This window comes from Callospermophilus lateralis, chromosome 13 (assembly GCF_048772815.1).
Source record: "Callospermophilus lateralis isolate mCalLat2 chromosome 13, mCalLat2.hap1, whole genome shotgun sequence".
NCBI classification, from domain to species: domain Eukaryota; kingdom Metazoa; phylum Chordata; class Mammalia; order Rodentia; family Sciuridae; genus Callospermophilus; species Callospermophilus lateralis.
Genome location: NC_135317.1, coordinates 107,275,049 through 107,294,275, shown reverse-complemented (window position 1 = coordinate 107,294,275; position 19,227 = coordinate 107,275,049). Strand labels below are relative to the sequence as shown.

The window sequence follows — 19,227 nt, the reverse complement described above, 5'->3', positions numbered from 1 at the left end:
CACGGGGCAGGCAGATGGCGGGTGCTCAGGACCTTAGCTCCTGGAATCATACCGTGATTCCTTCTGCATGTGACCTCCACCCTCAGGTCACATGATGACACTAAGGTCTCCTCGCCCGCCCCTGTCCACCTGCTCTGTGGCCCTCACGCCCTGCCAGTGTTCAGCCTCTTCCACCTGCAGCATGGCCAAGATTCCACCCTGGACTGCTCTCGTCCCCCTGCAGGGCATCATGCGAGCCTCTCCAGGGCAGGCCCCCGAGGGCCCCCTGTCCTGAGGGCCTCCCCACTGACGGTCAGCTCCAGAGCTGCTGAACCAGGAGAGGCCACAGCGGACTGGGAGGCAGGCCCCGCCTGGAGGCTTGTTGTAATCTCAGAAGGCCGGCCTCCTGTGGCCTGAAGGACTCCTGCTCAGGCAGCAGGAGTGACCCCCAGCCGAGGGTGTTTGAGCAGGGCCCACAGGTGGCCCTGGCTCACCAGGTGTGCTACTGAACTGACCAGCGTGAGAGTAGCCCAGGTAGGGGTTTCTGGACACACTGTGGAGACAGAGGAATTGCACGTTCACTGCAGGTACAAGTGAAGGGACCCGTCCCGATCACATGTACCTCTGTACCGGGGCACCCCTCCCCACTCTTCCCCTTTGCCCTCAGCAACAAGAACCCCACGGTCCAAGAGCCACTGGCCACAGGCTGAAGCTGTCCTGCTTCAGCCTCTGTGCTCTTTGGCGAGAGGAGGAATTTCAGAGATGTGGCCCAGGATGCCTGGAGCCTGCGGCCTCTCCTCAGCCACCCCGCCACCTCCTCTGCGGCCACCAGTCTTCAGGCTCTCCCACCTCGTAACATGGCCGAGTTTCAACCATGGGCTCCTCTGACTCCAAAGATCCCCAGCAGGTGCTGGGGGTCTGCCTGGCCCTCTGCTGCGTCCACCGCCTGCTCCGAGCTCACCTCCTGTGACTTGCCACCTCTCTCCTCTCTCCTTCCAGCCCTGCTCTTGCCTGGGCTCCTTTTCTCCGCATCCTGCAGAAGCCCGAGCTGGAAATGCAGGTGGCATCTTGACTCTGCCCTATTCCTACTCATTCTGTCACCCATTCTGGTCAGTCTTTCCTCCTAAATGGCCTCGCGGCCTGTGCTCGTCAGCTTCCATTACCGTGCAAACGCTTGAGATAATCATAATGAGAAGGGTGTATTTGAGCTCGCGGTTTGGGGGTTACGGTTCAAGATTGGTGCCATTGCTTCTGGGTCTGTGGAGGAAGTCCGTGGCCAGATGGCTCACCTTGTGGCCCAGGACAAAAGAGGAGGACAACACTGGGCCCCACAGTCCCTTCAAGGGCACTTTCAAGGGCACACCTCCCTGTGTGACCTGAGTACCTCCCCTAGGCCCCCCTCTTAAAGTCTGCAGTCTCCCAAGAGTGCCAGGCTGGGGACCAAGCAGGGGCCCAGGCAGGCCTTAAGGGATTCTGCAGACCCAACCTATAGCCAGTCCTGTTAACGTCTCCATGGCACTGACCCTTTGAGTTCTATTAATGATCTCTAGCTCCTCTGACCCCATGCCAGGCTAGGCTACCATCTCCTTCAGTTTCTCAGACCCCTGAGGTCAACAGAGTGTCAGCACCAATCTCCACCCAAAGCCATCCTTAAGATATTGACTCATTCCCAGACAGAGCCATGTGCTCAGGGTCACCGCTGGGCCCAGCCTTCCGCCTCTGCTGACTCCTTGTTCTCCATTCCCCTCTAGGCCCATCAGACCAGGGCACCTGCAGGTGGGAGCCACACCTGCCCTGCTCTCAAGTCCCTAGACTGGTCCCGGCCTGGCAGGTGGCGGGACTCTAACACCCTCTGAATGGCTGACTCAGTCAGCTGCAGGTCTGCAGCTCTTCCCGCCCCTCCGAAGGTGGGCCACAGGCTCGCTCCTGATTCTTGCTCCTCCCCTTAGAAAGGCCCACAGCGAAAGGGTCTGTGGGTGGCAGGCAGCGCTCGTGCTGAGCCCCCACAGCAACAGGGAGCTGCACATCCAGAGCAGGGTCTCCTGGACCTCCAGCCCTTGCCAGAGGCTCCCTCCTTGCCCTCACCCCAGAAGCGACCGGCCGCTCTTCACTTCCTGGCCTCTGCCCACTCCTTCCCAATGCAGCTCCCAGCTCCCTGGACCAGGCCAGCGGAAGCTCAGCTCAGAAGGCCTACCCTCTGGAGGCAGTGTGCTCGCCACTTTTTAGCTTCTGTTTGATCTTCCTCTTCTGTAACAAGGACTGTGGCCTCCAAATGGGCCTCCCTGCCTCATGCCTGCCAGCCCTGTCCCAGCCTGCCCAGTCCCCACACTGCAGCCAGAGAGTGCTGCAGATAACCCCGACGGCTGTGCTCTTTTGCTTAAAACCCTCCAGGGACTTTGGAGGCCCTCCGCACTCAGACTGTTTTCCTCCCCAGCCTCATCTTGCCTCTCAGGCCTGGGGGCCCTGCTCCAGGCTTCAGAGCTTCTTCCCCTCCTGTGGCTCGCTGGCCTGGGGCCTGGCTCCGGACAGCTTCCCAGCCAGCGGGGCCGGGTGGCCCTTCCTCCTGGAAGCCGCGTGGCGCCTGTGGCGAGGTTGGGAGCTCCCACTGTGCCTTCACCCGTGGCTCCAGATCACGGCAGCCTCCACTGTGTCTGCTCCTCCTCCCCTCCCCCTCGTGACCTCCCTGGTGGTGGGCAGTGGTGCCCAGCACCATCTCTCCAGCCTCTATCAGGAGGGTGGGTGCCAGTGAGGAGCAGGGACGGCCTCTTCTTCCCCGCTGCACTGTTCCCGGATATTGGTGCCCGTGGCTGCTGTGACAAGTGACCGCCCCTTAGGGCTTGCACGCTGCATCTTAGCATGGGATGGTTCAGGAGGTCACAGATTCAGGACCTATCTCTGCACCAAGTCGTCCCAGGGCGTGCTCCTCTGGAGGCTCTGGGAGGAGCCCTGTGGCCTTGGACTTTGAGGAGCACCTGCATTCGTGGCTTTCTGGCCTCTTCCTCCGGGCTCCAAGCCAGCAGCAGTGGCCGGTCTCTCTGACCTCCCTCCCTCTGACCCTGACTCTTCTGCCATCTCCCGCACTCTGAGGCCCCTGTGGTCACGAGGCCACCCACACAATCCGGGTGGTCCCCTGCTTTAAGGCCTGTGCTGGAAGCCTGGATCCATCGCAGCCCCAGTCGCCCTGAGCCACGGGGCTGGATTTGCTGGCAGGTCCAGGCTCCCAGGAACAGACTGAAGTGCCCCTCAGTGCAGTATCTGCTCTGGAGTGTCCTCCCCCACCCGGCCTTCTGCGGTGCAGCCTCAGGGGCCGCTGTCCCCGGGACTTCCCGTGTCCTGAGTGGGCACTTGAGGTGTGGGCAGGTACCGAGGAGGCCGAGCGCTGGCTGTGAGGACTCCTCATCACTGCCTCTGTGGCTGACCGCCAGGCTCCCCAGCCCAGAAGTCCCAGGGACCCACCTCCCAGCCAGACATCAGGACCCATCCCCTCTGCCCCTTACTCCCACCCCTGGGCCAGGGTTCCCAGGTCCCACCCCTGAGCCCTCCTTCCACCCCACCCTGTGACAGGCCTGGTCCACTCACTGTCACCTCTCAGCTGGACCTTGCCAGGGCCTGCCTCCTGGTCTGCTTCTACCCGTCCATCCTCCACAGAGGCCTGTCAGTGGCAGGTCAGTCCCTCCTGGAGACCCTCCGAGTGGCACCCCATCACTCAACAGGAGGCACCGACGCTTGCCCCGCTGCTGCCCCAGACTGCCCGGCCCTTCCTCTCTCCAGGCCCCTCTGGTGCACAGCCTGGCCTGCCCCACTTCTCTGTCCCTGTCCCTCAGCCTGGGTTCCCACCTGTGTTTCTTTTTTCTTTTTTTTTTAATATTTATTTTTTAGTTGTCGGTGGACACAATGTCTTTATTTCATCTTTTTTTATGTGGCACATGTGCTAGGCGAGCACTCTACCACTGAGCCACAACCCCAGCCCCATCTTTTTTCTGTTCAGAATAGTTTTCCTCCCGTCTTGTCCCTCCTCCTCAGTGCTGTCTTCCTGCGCCCCGAGCAGAGGTGCCCATTCGACGTTCTCGGGGCGTTGGCACAGGCCTGGCTGACCACCTGAGGTCGACTGCGGGAGGGAAGGACTGCTGTCTCGCTCAGCGTCAGCCCCGGAGGCTAGAACAGTACGAGAGACGGTTAGGATCAGTCCTGGAGGGAAGCCGGGGGTGGGTGCCGCGCGCCTGGCGAGGAGGGAGCTGGGGCCCCGGAGCCAGGCCCAGGCGTCCCTGTGCCAGTACTTACTAACCTGAAGAGCAAGGTGCTCGGCCCCTCTGCCAGCCTCCCTGCTAGAAGTGGTCAGCCTCACGGGGACACGCCCTCTGTAGCCACAGGTGCTCTGGGTCAGCAGGTAGGGCGAGGGGCCCACGAGGTCCAGTCCAGGGGCCTTCCCGTCATCCTGCAATGGCGATGCTCAACCCTGGGGGCTGGGGAGTAGAGGAAAGGGAAGAGTTAAAGGATCAGCAGCATGCCAATGAGAGACCACCTGAGCCTGAAGTGACAACAGGGTGCCTCTTAGGTGATGGCTGGCATCTCGGAGGGTGGCCCCCGCAAGGCTGTCTTCGGCTCTGCCGTCCTGCAGGATGGAGGGGGCCGGCCGCCATCTGCCCTGGAGGCCCTGGTCTTCTGGCCTGTTCTCCTGAGCAAGAGAATCTTCCTTCTGGCCAAGAGCAAGGGCTCCTCGGCCAGGCAGAGCCTCTCGTTTCCCTAAGCCGAGGCCCAAGGCTGTGGGGCACTTGGACCCTGGAGGAGGAGGGGGAGGAGCAGCAGAGCCAGGAGGAGGGAGAGCCCACTCTGGCTCCACAAAGGCTGCCCTGTGTGGACGGTCAGCAGCTTCCAAACCGTGTTTCCTCCGTGTGGCAACCGTGGGGGAGGTCCACGCAGTGCAGCCACAGCGCTCCTCAGTTCCTTCAGAAGAACGGGCCAAAGGAATGGAAAGAAAACACCAGAGGTGACTTTCTTCTGGCCTCGGCACAGCCGCACAGCACCCACAGCCGTCTGTCTAAGCTGGCGGGTGGGCATGGTGACAGGAGGGCTTAGCAGGCACATCAGGTCCTGGAGGATGGAGGGAAGGCCACAGTCTGTGGAGGCCAGGAGGACGAAGGCAGGACAGGGAGAAGTGTCCAAGACGCTGTGTTGCCAGGGGTGAGCTGAGGGCGCTGGCAGCCCAGGTGGGAGGCAGGAGGGGAAGGAACCAGCCTTGGTGAGCACCCGCCACCTCAGGCCCTGCCCGGTTGCTTGTGGGCCAGGAAAGGAGATGCAATGCCGGGAGCCCGAGGGGTCTCAGGAAAGCCCGGGAGTAGGCGGGGACACTGAAGTCCTTCCCAGAACTAAGACCAGTTCAGGTGAGAGCGTGGCTTTCCCCAGCAGCTCAGGGCGGAGAGGGAGCTGGCCAGGGGCAGAGCTGGATGGGCGAGGTTACTGACCCGCTGCAGGATTGCCCGGCAGAAATGCAGGCAGAGCCTCAGGCAGACTGAGCCGCCAGCCCCATCCATCCCCAAGACCATGCTTCCTCCCCTGCACCTGGCACCTGGAGGCTGATAACTATGGGAGCTCACATAGCACCTTTTCAGCTTCCAGGGCACTTCCCCCAGCTCCACCTCTTAACGGACGTCCATTGCTATCTTATCTTATCAGGTGTTGGGACAAGTTTATTCCCCTCGGCTTCTCCTGTGTGACTCTGGCTAAGTTACTTGTTCTGTCTGGGCTCTCATGTGCCCGGTGGGCAGCAGGCAGCCATCAGTCTTGCACAGCATGATGGCAGGTGTCTGGGCTTGCCGGACCCAAGAGCTCGGGCGTCTTGGAGTCTAAGACCCACTCCCTGGGCCCCAGGAAGACACAGAGGGGCTAGTCTTCCCTGCCACCCAGCTCTTCAGCTCTGAATGCACCCAGAGCCTTACGGTGCTGCTGCTGAGCCCCTGCCAAGCCTGGTTTCCAGACAGGGAAGTTCGGGAGGAGGTTTTGATTCCTGCCCTGCTCTATTTTTAACTGGAATGTGTGCTGGGCCACCAGCGCCGGCGCCCGGGAGGCCGAGGGAGAGTGCGCTGTCAGCAGGACCCGTGCAAGAAATAGCAGTGAATGGAGGCTGATAGGTTCTGTGGGCAGGAAGCTGGACAGATGGACAAGCCAGTGGGCCAAGAGTGGCTCGGTTCACCACGCCGCCCCAGAGGCTGTCCCGTGTTCCAGGAGGACAGGTTTTGGTCTCTGACATGGCAGATGAGAAGGCCCAACAGGTGTGAGTCCTGTGAGCCCTGCCCCGTGGGGCGCTCCCGGGGTGGGGCGCTGGACGTCTGTCCAGCACTAGAGGCAGTCTGGCGTCTTCAGTAGCAGTGAAGTGAATCTTTCGATCTCTAAGTGAAACCAGTGTGGGTGTGGGTTGGAATGCAGGTGAACTGGAATCAGGGCAGGCCACAGGACGAGGTTGCTGCCCAGCACGGCCCCTCAAGGTCAGAAGTTCTCTGACCCTGGAGACCCTCCGGCCTTCGAAGGAATCTTCTCCAAATTCATCTCATTTACTTAACTCCACTATTCTTTTTTTTTTTTTTATTTTTAGTTGTAGATGGACACAATACCTTTATTTCGTTTATTTATTTTTATGTGCTGCTGAGGATCAAACCCAGGGCCTCACACGAGGGAGGCGAGCGCTCTGCTGCTGAGCCCCAGCCCAGTCCTTAACTCCACTATTGGGAGTTGGTGGGGGCTGGTGGGGTGGGAGAAGCCAGGAAGCTTTGAGACCCTTGTCACACAAAAAGGAGGCTCAAGGAAATGGGTGTGTGCCCGGTGGGGGCGCAGGGGCTCCTGCTGCTGGGGCCCTGTCTTTAGGGCCACGAGGCCTGTGGGCAGAAGAGATGGACTTTCTCAAACTGCTGCCAGTCCTCCCAGTTTCCAGCTAGATGTGCAGGAGGGAGGTGGCAGAGGGAGTTCGCAGTCTAAGAAATGTTCCCATTGTGACAAAGAGGGTGAAGCCTGCTGCCGGGGATCGGACCTGGAAACGTCATTAAAACCAGGTGTCATAGGCCACGTGTAACGAGGTGGGAGCAGAGGGCATTCCGAGGGCTGCTGCTGGCCCTGCCTCTGGGACACAGCTCGGTGGCATGTCATGTCACGTCTTGGCCTGAGGCTTGACAGTGAGCGGTGACCCGAGCTGGAGGCAGCATGACAAGAACCCTGAAGCACTCGGAGGGCTCCAGGCCTCGCGCCTGTCAGCTGGCCCACAGAGCAGCCCCGCGGAGGCAGGGAGAGGTCCAGCCAGGCGGGAGGGCGAGTCCGTGGTGGAGTCTCAGCGGCCTGGTTCTCACCCTGCAGGCCACGCGCCTCCTGAGGCACCTTCCTAATGCAGCAGGTATCTGCGGAACAACTCTTTGCCCAAGGCAGTCAATTAAGTAGGAAAGCCAAGGCCCGTGTGTGTTAGATTCACAGGGCGTCTGCTCACCCCTTTCCTACCCACAAAGGCCCATGTCTCTAAATGCACGGTGCAGCCCCCATTTGTCAAAGTTGCTGGGTGACGGATGGAAACCACTATGCATACAGTCCTTTTCTGGGTCCTTGCAGAAGGAGAAAGCCTGGCCTGTGCTACCCCCACATCCCTGGGTCCCCCTCCAGGACAGGACCAATTTATTTGCCCCCAGGTCCCCAGAGGCATATCCAGGGCAGAGTGTATTATAGATATTTGCTAATCGTGGTTGACCGCATGCTTTGTAAAAATTCCTGAATACAGGCGCCGGCAGAACACCATTACTACCCTGTCACCGCACTCCTGCTTGTGGCCACAAAACAAGTGCCCCTCGCGGCACTGGTACTGATACTCTGAAGAGCCAAGTGCCCACTTGCTGATCAACTTTTGCTTCTCTTTGGCTTGCCAGGAAAGGCCAGCAGAGACAAATGCCAATGTGGACAGCTCCGCATCCCTGTCGGTGGCCCAGCTGGCCGGGCGGTTTCGGGAGCAGGCGGCTGCAGCCACAGAGGTGAGCCTCCGGGCTTCCTGTTCTGGGAGGGAAGGGGAGTCTGCTGGGGCTGAGAAGAGGAGGGAGAGGCTTGCTATTGCCAAATTAGGAAAAGAAGCCAGAGGGGTCCCTCCGATGGGATCCAGATCCGGGAATGTGCCCTGGGGGCAGAGCCTGAGCAGTCCTGCACTCACACTGAGGTGGTTAGCTGGACCAGGAGGTATTGTGAACAGCCCACAGAGCGGGCTCCTCTGGCTCTTCCACTGGCCCAGACTGAGCTCCTGCACCGCTGCCAGGCCAGGCTCCGGGGGCTGCCCTCCCCCAGAAATCAGGAGCAGGCCCTGAGTTGAGCAGGATGAGAGGAAGCACTTCCTGCAGGAAGCCGGGCATCGGGTCAGAGGGAGTCCTGCTCAGGGGGAAGCGTGGAGACGCTGTGGCTTTGGGGAGAGCTGGGCTCAGTTTCTCAGCCTCAGGGACCAGGAGTGAGCAGAGAGGAGCAGGGTGGGAGGCCCCTGGCAGCCTGCTTACCTTCTCAGGTGCGCTGTTTTGATATTTGGTTTTCTCAACTGAAAAATTGGGCCCACAATTCCTAGACCTCATAGGAACATCCTAAGGGACAAAGGAGATGACATGGATCTCAGGTGCTGGCACTGCCTAAAAAAGCTAAAGAGGCTGGATGTGGTTGTCATTTTGAGGCGCTGGTCCAGTCAGTGAGTCGGGGTTCTGCAGGGACGGAGATGCTGTGTCCCCGGGCGGCCACTTGGCGCCCGCTCCCGCAGCGGCGGGCAGCCCACCCACACAGCCTCCTCCATCCGGCCTCCTCCAGACGCCCTCAACACTCCTGCCGGCGTGGCGTCCACTCCTTCCTCTTGCTCCCTGTTGCCTGATGGGCTGTCTCTTTCTCTCTCCGTGTGTCCGTCTGTCGCCCTCCCTCTAGACACCAGCCACTAAGCCAACAAGAAGGAAACCACCCTGCTCCCTCCCCCTGTTCCCCCCAGGGTAGAGCTGGGCCAGAATGGTGAGGAGGTAAGTGTCGCTGGGTGGAGGCCGTCCTCGGGGTCTCCCCCTCCTTAGGAAGAGGCACAGCCATCACACTTGCAGGCCTCCGAAGTCTGGCAGGGAATTTCTCCATTTCACATTCAAGGATGAATCTCTCTTTTTAAATTTTTTTTCCTGGTTGTTTGTTTATTATTAGTATTTTGGGGTTTTATGGAGCTGGGGACAACCCAAGTCCTTGCTCATGCCGTGTATGAGCTCTACGCTGGCTACACACCCACCCCGAATCTCTCTTCTTTCTGCTCCTTGGATCCTTTACCTTGGAGTCTAAGTGCCCACTGCGCCCCTGCATGGTCCGCCGAGGACAGGAGCACCACTCTTCAAACCTAAGGATGCCAGCCAAGAGTGGGCCACATACTGTCACCACACCAGGGTCAAGCTTCAGAGAAGCCATGTCCTGTTCCCAGGCCTGATGGGTGGGTTCGGGATGAGGTACCCAGAGGGGCTATGTGGCCTCAGGGTCCTCCACAGAGCAGGCCCGCGTTGTGGATCACTGAGGAAAACCGCACAGAGGCCCGCTGCCTTGAGGTGAAGAGCCATGCCGCGCACACCAAGGCTCTGGCAGACAGTCCGCGGGGCAGCAGACCCCCGCCTGCACACCCTCCAGCCCGCCTTGCCCAGTGGCAGCTGTGAAAGACTCCTCCAGGGCCTGTCCCACCGCCCACGGACCTTCAGTGCCAGGAATGCATCTGCATGTCCTGGCGTCCAGCCTGGAGGCCGACCCCAGAACAGAGCCAGTGAGCCGAGGACAGTTCAGCTCCCAAACCCACTCGGGCCACCTCTGCTTCCCTCCCCTCCTTTCTCAGAGGCCAGCATTCTGGCACACACACTGAATACCGCGTGAATTGGGGCAAACTTCGTGGCGCCTGCATCCTCTCCTCCACCATGGAGCGGGGCGAGGTGAATGCTTTCCAGTGTCTGTGGCCCCCCAAGGCTGATAAGCAGAAGCCCATCAGAAAAGTATAAACTATGGCTGCAGCAGTCAGGTGGGAGGAGGGCAGGGGGCCTGCTGCTCTGAGAGTACCTCCCTCCCTCCACTGAACCCCAAGGAGTAGAGTTTTCAAAACACAGGGTTTCCTGCTGGCCTTTCGGGCGCTAGCGCTACGGTTCTGTGGTTTCTTGGGGTTCCAGCCAACGCTATAACGAAACACATACAGCAGGGAATTTCTCCACAGAGGGCCAGCTTCTCCCTGTGGCCTTCCCCCGGGACTCGGTGTCCCTGCCGCCACACAGCAGGCTGGCTGTGGCCGCGCAGCGTGTGCTCTGAGGACCTGGGCTTGGCCCAGGAGGTCAGCACACCATACTGACTGTTTTCTTTTTCACAAAGTAAGGACAGAATCACTCACCAGAGAACACGTCGGCTGGGGAGCGCTTACTGGCTGGAACAGAAGCAGCGAGGGTCAGGTTGAGGGTGTTGGGTTTCCTGAGGTGAGCTTAGAGGTCCAGCCCCCTGGGGCACCCCTCCTGGTGCTGGGAGTGGAAGGGTAGATGTCACCCTGAAAGCCCTGCCTGTAGGGACCGGCCACTTGAACCTAGGAAGGATACTGTCTCCAGGAATAAGTGACTTTTTGTCACCTTGAAACTCATAGAAATAAAGTGGGCAGCCAGCTCTGTCCCTCTGGGTGGGGTAGAGGCTGCAGGCCTTGCTTCTCCTGTGCTCTGGGGGATGCCAGAAACCTCAGGGCCTGGCAGGGGGAGGGCCCGGTCAGGCTGCCCTCCTTCCTAAAGCTCAGGGCTAGGAAGGGCCACTTTGTTCCTTCTTCGTGTGTGTGTGGTTACTGGGGATTGAACCAGGGTGCTTTGCCACAGAGCTCCTTCTTATTTTCATTTTGGAGGGGGGCAACCCAGAACTGAACTCGGGGGCTCTCCACCACTGAGCCACACCCCCAGCCCCATTTCGTATTTAACTAAGAGACAGGGTCTCACTGAGTTGCTTAGCGCCCCGCTTTTGCTGAGGCTGGCTTTGAACTCACGATTCTTCTGTCTCAGCCTCCCAAGCTGCTGGGATTACAGGCATGTGCCACCATGTCCGGCTTTTTTTCATTTTTGAGACAGGGTCTGGCCAAGTAGTCCAGGCGGCCACCTGCTGAAGTCTTCCTGCCTCAGCCTCCTGAGCCTCTGGGATCGCAGACATGTGCCCTGAGCCCTGTGCTTCACCCTTCTTCATCCCTGCCCTCTCCCCATGCCCGCTGGGGCCTGAGGCCATGGGTTCAGCCCCTGGAGGCACCTGCTGGCTGCAGAGCCCCTCCTGCAGGAAAGGTGACCAGGGGTTTCCCTTTTCCGCAAGAACCAGGATGTTTAATGCAGTCACAGATCCTGCCTCATTTGCTCAGAAAAAGGCTGAAAAATACTCCTATATGAAAATTTAGGTCCACAGCTTCTATGTTGTGCTGACCTCCTGGGCTGGACAGTATAGGACATGATTGACATGTCACATAAGCACATAATACACAGACGTGCATGTAAGGCTGTGTCCCCCAACCATTGTCAGCCTTGTTAAACTGTAAAGGAAATGCTGCCACCTGCTGTTAGTCCCAGGAACTGCAACCACGACTTCCACGGGATTTGGCTCTGCTAGTAGTGCATTTGGGCACAGGGACTGGACCCCGAGCACTGTCCTGTGGCTAACAGGTAGCATTTGTTGAATTTATGCTGTCTTCAGAAGGCAGTGTTCAGTCAGGGAAGCATTTATAGCATTACCTAGAGTGAGCTTTGTAGCAAAATTGTTGCTGCAAATTCTGAAATAGCAATTCAGACACGCATTCCAACCACAAAGCACAGCTGCTAAGGACCAGCCCACTGGGATTGGAGTTCTGTGCTCACCACGACAGAAGGCTGCTCCAGGAGCATGTCTGATGTGGAGGCAGGGGAGCCCGGGAGAGTCCTCAGCATCGTTCATTTCACCCTACTGGTGGAGGAGGCTGTGGCCAGGGCAGCCACCTGGCTCCTCCCAAAGCGAGAATTAAAAAGGTGCGATATCCCGGCCAGTGGTCATCCCTCTTCAGCATGCCCCCACTTGGTGATGGGCCTTAAAGGTGACAGGGGATCTGTTGAGTCAGGCTGCCTCCCATTGTCACTAAAATAAAGCCCTCTCACTCCACGGGCATCTCAGAGTGCTCCTAAGAGGTCAGCCTTCTCCTTCCCAAGGTTCAGGTAAATGAGCCCCTGGCTGAGGGCAGGCAGGATACGTCAGGCCCAAGCTCTAGGAGAGGGAGAGTCGTCGTCTTCACCAGATTGTCATACCACCACCGTCACCCCTCTCACCTGGTTGCAGGGAGTTTACATCAAGCAAGGAGTCCATCTTATTAGAACTGTAGAATCCAGAGGCAGACAGGGTTCCTGACCTGAGTTCATCCCAGACACACCTGAGACACGTCAGCCGTGGACGGCTGCCTCGAGGGCAGGAGCTGAACCACCCTCATACAACTCACTCGGTGGCTGGAACACACAGATCTGCAATCCACGTCCACTTGGTGAAAGTGCCTGGGGGAATGGAGAGCTCTAAACAATGCCACAGGCGGGAGCTTCCACAAGAGCTTAGTGCAACAGAGCTCTTCGCCTCTCGTGCCCCCAGGGGTGACTCACCTTGCTGGAGGTTAGCAGGTCCAGACGCGCTGCCCACAGACACAGTGAAGTCATTCTTCCTGGCATGGTAGACTCCGCGTTATGCGTCTGCCCTGACTTTTCCTAGGCTCAAGTGGTCTTGCTGGTGATGAGATGGGGGACCGGGCTGCCTGGGCCTGAGGCCAGGTAGGCATGGAACTAAGCAGTGGGGCGAGGAAGGCCGTGTCTCCTCTTGTCCTCCACCCGGCTCTGGGCTCCACAGGGCCCACCCTCTTCACCTCACTCACTTGCTCGTGTTGGTCCATTTGTTCCATAGAAATCACCGCCCAGTGCTGGCCACCCTCCCAAGATCAAGGTGAAGAGCTCCCCCCTGATCGAGAAGCTCCAGGTAGGTGCAGAGTGCGTGGCCCGCTGCTCGCTTTCTTCCATTTCTCATCCCAGAGTCGCAGGTCTTGGGGGCTTCAAGGGGTGCTCCCCATTTTCAATGCATAGTTGTCCCCTGTAACCAGTTAATGAGCAAATTGCCCTAAAGGGCGAGACTGGCAGCCTTCACCTGGGCAAAAGGACCACGTCATGCTTGAGTGGACAGGTAATGGGTGCCTCCAAAGTCCTGGAAAAGTACATTTTAACTGCAAGAAACACTCCAGGAAGACTGAGCCCTCAAAGGCCTGAGCCAGCCACACACCACTTCAGCCTTACTCAGGGCTGCAACAGAGCCACTGTGTGTTGCGGGGACATGACCAGATCCCTTGGTTGGCCAGCATTCTGCCCTGCCCCTCCACTGTGTGCCCAGAACCCTTGCAAACTGCACCCACGGCTGGGCAGGCCCATGGGGTGTCCATGAACAGACGACTCTGGCCTGAGCTCAGAATCTTGTGGGGGAGAAAGGGTTTCACACCTGAAACAGTGAAAGACATGGAGGGAAAGGCTAAGATCTCCTGGCGTGTGGTGGGCCAGCTCCTGCTGATCCATCAGGGCCTCTCAACCTTGGTCTTTGGGGGCCAAGGTACTGTCCTGTACTCTAGGCTCCGGGCCCCACATACCCTCCAGGGATCTCAGAAGGGCCCAGCACTCCAGAACTCCAGAGCCGGGGACCCTGCCTCTGCTCCCTGCAGCCTTCCACACTCTTGTCCAAGTGCCAGAGATTAGCTCCCAAATTCTGTACTCTGCTGTGCGTCCGTTCCCTTTCCCAGTCACTAATGAGCCTTTTTGGAAAACATGGTGAGTTCAGAATGAGGTCTGGACATGTAACTGTTGAGCCTCCTTAAGAATGTCAGCCAAAGCCTATGGGGGAACGGGTTGGGGAGGGGACAGGGGAGCCACCGTCAGCGTGGGTTTTCCTCTCATGTCCTACTGCATCAGTTAGGAACTGGATTCTCTTCACTAGAACGTCCTTGATTCAAAGGTCAACTTTCTTTGTTGCTGTGTTGTTGATTAGTAAGATCCACTTTACTTGCAAGCAGCCACAGGGAGGGATTTCCCTGTGAAAAGTCTGGAGGGGCGGGGAGCCCTCCTTTAACAGCCAGGAGAAGACGCTCTGCCCCAAGCCCTGAGCTGGCCCTGCCCGACTCCCACGGCTCTGAGGGCTGAGCCTCCCCGTGGCACCGCTGCTTCTTGACACGGCTTGGGCTCAGTGCGTTGCTTCTTCACTCGAATGCTTTATACATTCCATTTTTTGTTTATTTATTTATTTGTACCAGAGATTGAACTCAGGGGCACTTGGCCACTGAGCCACATCCCCAACCGTTTTTGTATTTTATTTAGAGACAGGGCCTCACTGAGTTGCTCAGCACCTTGCTGTTGCTGAGGCTGGCTTTGAACTTGCAATCCTCCTGCCTCCGCCTCCCGAGCTGCTGGGATGACAGGCCTGTGCCACTGCACCTGGCTACATTTAATTATTTCCATGATTCATTCTTGCCTTATTCATCCTTGATTAGGATCACAATAAAAACACTGATGCTTTCTTAAACCGTTAGTACTCTGTAGTTTGCAAGTCCTGAGTGCACCCAGGGTTCTCCAGGGCAGCAGCCTTGGCTGGAGGAGGTGGGGGCCCAGGGCAGTCAGGAGGGTGTGCCTGTGAGGTAAGAGCCGGGAGCCACAGGAAACAGCAAACAGGGTCCTCTATAAAGACTCTGGAGTTCAGCCTAAAAGGAATGGAAAGATAACAACCTGAGACTCACAGGCTCCTGGGCTGGCAGAAGGTCACACAGCAGCTGTGAAGTGCAAGACCCAGTATTTGCAGTCGGGTGGGTGGTCCTGGAGAACCCATGGACCTCCGGTTGCAGCTGCCTGTCCTGGTCTGTCTCTTCTTGGTGAGGTCCCACTGCTGTCTGGAGGACACACAGTGACTTGGCGATGAGAGGGCAGGAGGGGGACACTCGCGCACTCTCTTCGCTGATGCTTCCTGCCATGGCAGTGGGTGGGTTGGGGCCTACCCGCCCCCCCCTGCCCAACCCTCCCTTTGGTCACCCTCGGAGATTTGGATGCAGACTCACCTGCACCGTGACTTCCCAGTGAGGCACGCAGGGTGTGTTCTGCCCCTCCCACCTGAGAAGAGGCAGCGGTGGCCACCATGCTGGCCACCCACCAGGAGGGAACCAGGAGGCCTGAGGCACGAGCTCCGGGGAGAGGTCCCGGGTTCCTGATGTGTTCATGAGAACAGACCCCACGCGCAGGGCTGCTGCCGAGGTGACCTCTGAGTGCCATGCGGGGCCTCCGCTGCATAGCAGCTGCTGCTGAGTGGCTGGCAGCGATGGGGACCGACCTTCCGTGAGACCCGGGGACCTGCGGTGCCTAGCAGCTGCTGTTTGGGCTACCAGCTGGGGTGGTACCGGTGCCGGCCCCTTGGTTGGACCCACCAGCATTGGAAGACAGCGTGTGGCAAGTCAGGTAGCTGGAGAGAGGGAGCAGGCCATGCTGTGGCCCCAGAGAACTGGCTGCCAAGTAACTGGAGAAGCCTCGAGTTAACCAGTCTCAGCCAGTTCCGAGCCAGGTGACCCACAAGCCCAAGTAGAAGGTCCTCTGGGCACCCCTATTTGAAATTCCTCACCTTCTCCCAACAGGCCAATTTAACCTTCGATCCAGCGGCTCTGCTGCCCGGGGCCTCGCCCAAGAGTCCTGGACTCAAGGCCATGGTGTCACCATTTCACAGCCCCCCATCCACCCCCAGCAGCCCTGGCGTGCGGCCCCGGCCTAGCGAGACAGAGGAGGTACCGGTCAGCTTCGACCAGCCACCCGAAGGTAGTCACCTGCCCTGTTACAATAAGGTAAACTCCGGTTCCCAGGTGCTACACTGGGCCAGGTGACCCTGCATGTCCCCTCCCCTGCTGTTGTCCTGGAGAGGAAGAAACCGCTCCTCTCCCCCACTAGTGACTCCTGAACTAAGCTCACCTTCCAGCTAGCCGCCTCTCTCCTCCCTCCCTGCCTTGTTCCCGTGGTGGCCCGACACAGTCTGGGGACAGAGTAGGCTCTGCTTTGTGGAGAGTGGTGGGGATTCAGAATGGAGCCCAGCTGCACAGGCAGGGACCTCGGGATCTGGAAACAGACGTGAGGAACTGACCTGTGGCTCCACAGAGGGCTGCCGGGGCCACCAGGACCACAGGATTCCCTGTTCTGACCCGATGACGGGCAGGCTTGAGCTGCTGCCTGGGCACAGAGCAGAGTCCTTCACCACAGGGTGCTGGGACCCGAGGCAGCTGGCGCCCAGTGGAGAGCCATCCTTCCCACAGGACACTCCACAGGGAGCAGCAGGGAGGCAGGACAGCGCCTGGTCACACACCCAGGGGCTCCGACAGCAGCAAGGGAGCAGGTCCAGGGAAGTCCCCTGAGAAACAAGAACTTACTCCAAGCCTCGGAGAAGGAGCTAGGATCGGCAAATACCAAAATGTCATCAGCGGGGAAATAAGATGACAAAAAGTTTAGTTTACATAAAGCGTTAAAGGAGACATGGCTTCCGTCACGTGGGGCCGAGCCTAGTGTCCCAGATGAAGCCTGATCCTGAGCCTCTGATGCAGAGGATCACACCGAGCTGCTGAGGAAGGGCTCCCGACCCTGGGCCTGACTCCCAGGAAGCAAAGGATTCGCGGCTCAGCTTTGCCAGTGTGAGCCAGCTTTGAGGGGCAAGGCAGACCCAGCCGGGGCAAGAGAGGAAGCTGGTCACGGCCGTCCAGCTCAGCCCGTGAGGTCCCTGACCAGGGCCAGGTCATCTCCAGACCTCAGGCCTCTTCCTTGGTGGGCTCACCTTTGTCTAAAAAATGTTAAAGCCCGACTCTTACAAACTCGAGCAAGACTGTGTCCAACTCGTCAGTGTAGGAAGAAGCTGGTGGCCGAGTCCACTCAGGGCATTTGAAGAACTGATTGCTTATAGGTACAGCCTTAAAAAGATCTTCCCACAAAATTGCTAAGTTAGACACCAAACGGGTGGCCTTTCCCAGGGCAGAGCCGTTCCCAGCTGCCTTGTTTCTCTTGACGGACAGCAGCTGCTGCCTCAGGTGACGAGGCACAGGGCTTCTCCAGGAAGCTGAGCCATGGGTGGGGGGCAGTTCGGGAGCACTAGCGGGCCCTGGAAGGACACGCCAGCCTCCTCTGGGCCCTTTGCACAGGTTCTGGGTGATTTTTCTTTATCTCTTTCTCCAGGTGCGGACGAGGGGCTCCATAAAAAGGCGCCCTCCCTCCAGGCGGTTCCGAAGGTCGCAGTCGGACTGCGGGGAGCTGGGAGAGTTCAGGGCATCTCAGGAGAATGGCACCCGGGAGGAGAACGGGGATGAAGTATTCACAGCCAAGAGCAGGGCCCCAGGGGTGCCCCCGGCCAGCCAGGGGGCAGAGGGAGAGGGGGACAGGGGAACCCCAGGATGCGGTGGGAAGCCTCCTCCGGGGATGCCCAGCAGGACAGGGAGGCCAGAGGAGAAGGCCAGCACCCCAGGGGAGGCCAAGCAAGGTGAGGCCGGGCAGAATTCAGAAGCAGCTGGCCAGAGCCCAGCACAGGAGGCCCCAGAACCTCCCCGAACGGCCAGCCCAGAGAGAGAGGCTGGGCGAGGGGGCCCCGTGCAGGAGGAGGCAGCCGGAGAGGAAAAGGAGAGGGCAAAGTCCACGGAGGAGAAGGGGGAGAGCGCTGGAAACGGAGAGGACCCGCCTGGACACGAGGGCCAAGGTGCTGAGGAGCCGGAGCTCGAAAGTGTCGGGGACGAGGCCCCTCAGTGTCCTCCTGAAGACCTGAAGGACAGCCATGTCCCTGCACAGGAGCAAGGCCAGGGAAAGCAAGAGGAGCCAGCAGCTCTGCAGCCAGGCTCCAGCCACGCCACACTGGAGGCCAGCAGCAAGATCCCCACGGTAGGTGGCCCGGCTCGGTCACCCAGCACAGCTGGGCAGGTCCGGGAGTGCCCTGTCACACGCCCTGTGCTTGTGATGAAGCAGCTCAGTGGGCGGAAACCAAGGCAGCTGGCTCCAGCCTCATGCAGGCTGCAGGGAGACAGGCTGGCGCTGACAGGACAAGGGGACAGGACAGGAAGGGAAGTGTGTCTCCCGCGGTCAGCGGGAGTTCTGGGGGGCTGAGTGTGTGTGGAGGGCGTGAGCCCTGGCACAGTCGGGAACTGAGGCCACCAGTGCAGGGCCCTGGGCTCACGGCTGTCGGGGCCCCCGGGGTGAAAACAGGGTGCTCCTTCCAAGAAAAGAGAGAGACTCCCAGACTAGCAAGTGGGCCAGCGGCTCCTCGGCACGTGGACGTGGAGGCAGGACACTCCTGGGGAAGCCCAAAGCATGAAAGGGTTTGTGTGGGGATCGGGGAGGGAGTTGAGGACCCTCCAGTGAAGGTGGCCTTTGAGCTGGGCGGTTAGCCCAGGAGGCTCTCTGTGACATCCACTCAGGTTCTGGGCTCCTGCTGCCCCTGAGGAGGGGACAGCTGGCCTCAATACCTTCCTCTCTTCTGGACCTTCCACCTTCCTCTGGCTCTTCCCCTCCCCAGCTCCCAGGATCCCAGCTGGGGCTCACCTCGCTTTGCTTTAGGTACAGAACAGCCCCAAAGACTTGGGAAATTTCCCCCCAAAGACCTGAAATTTGCCCCCAAAATCTCACTGGGCTGAGCGTGGCACTTGCCTCCTGTGTGCCTTGGGTTCGATGCCCAGCACCACAAAAAGACAAAGGCCAGACCTTGGCAGCACCCGCTCATCCCCGTCAGCCCAGCACCCCGTGTTCTCCCCTCCCTGCTCGCTGTGCCTCAGGGGTTCGCTCGCCACCCCGACATCCTACCAGGAGCCTCCCCGGCTCGGCTCCCACTTTTATTCCCACCTCGTATTCTGTTCCTGTGCAGCACCCCAGGGTGGGGGCATGGTGGGTGGTTAGTTGGGATCACCTGCTCTTGGCTAAAATCACTCCCTCTTGTGTCGGTGCTGTCTATGAGTGACCACAAATGTGGCAGCTTAAAACCACAGAAAGACACTTCCTCACTCTTCTGGGGACCTGGGCTCCAAAATTAAGTGCTGTGACCTCTGGACCAGGGGCCTCGGGAGAGCTGTCCCTCCCCTGCCGTGGCCCTGCAGCCTCTTCCAGCCCTGGGGCTTGTCAGCACTGCTGGCCACACTGTGGCCGGTGATTGCACCTTCACATGGCCTTGGGCGGCCCCTGTGGGGTTCAGATTTTCCTCTCCTCTCCCTTG

The 19,227-nt window shown here is 59.3% G+C and overlaps 1 protein-coding gene across 1 annotated transcript in view; it reads left to right on the top strand.

Moving 5' to 3' along the window:
* The window catches only part of Rcsd1 (RCSD domain containing 1), a 51,351-nt gene that overhangs the window by 27,370 nt on the left and 4,754 nt on the right, over positions 1-19,227 (top strand). Inside the window, 6 exon segments of the mRNA XM_076831346.2 lie at positions 7,878-7,979; positions 8,896-8,953; positions 8,956-8,984; positions 12,895-12,966; positions 15,641-15,844; positions 17,214-17,906. Coding sequence (XP_076687461.2) covers positions 7,878-7,979; positions 8,896-8,953; positions 8,956-8,984; positions 12,895-12,966; positions 15,641-15,844; positions 17,214-17,906 — 1,158 coding nt within the window.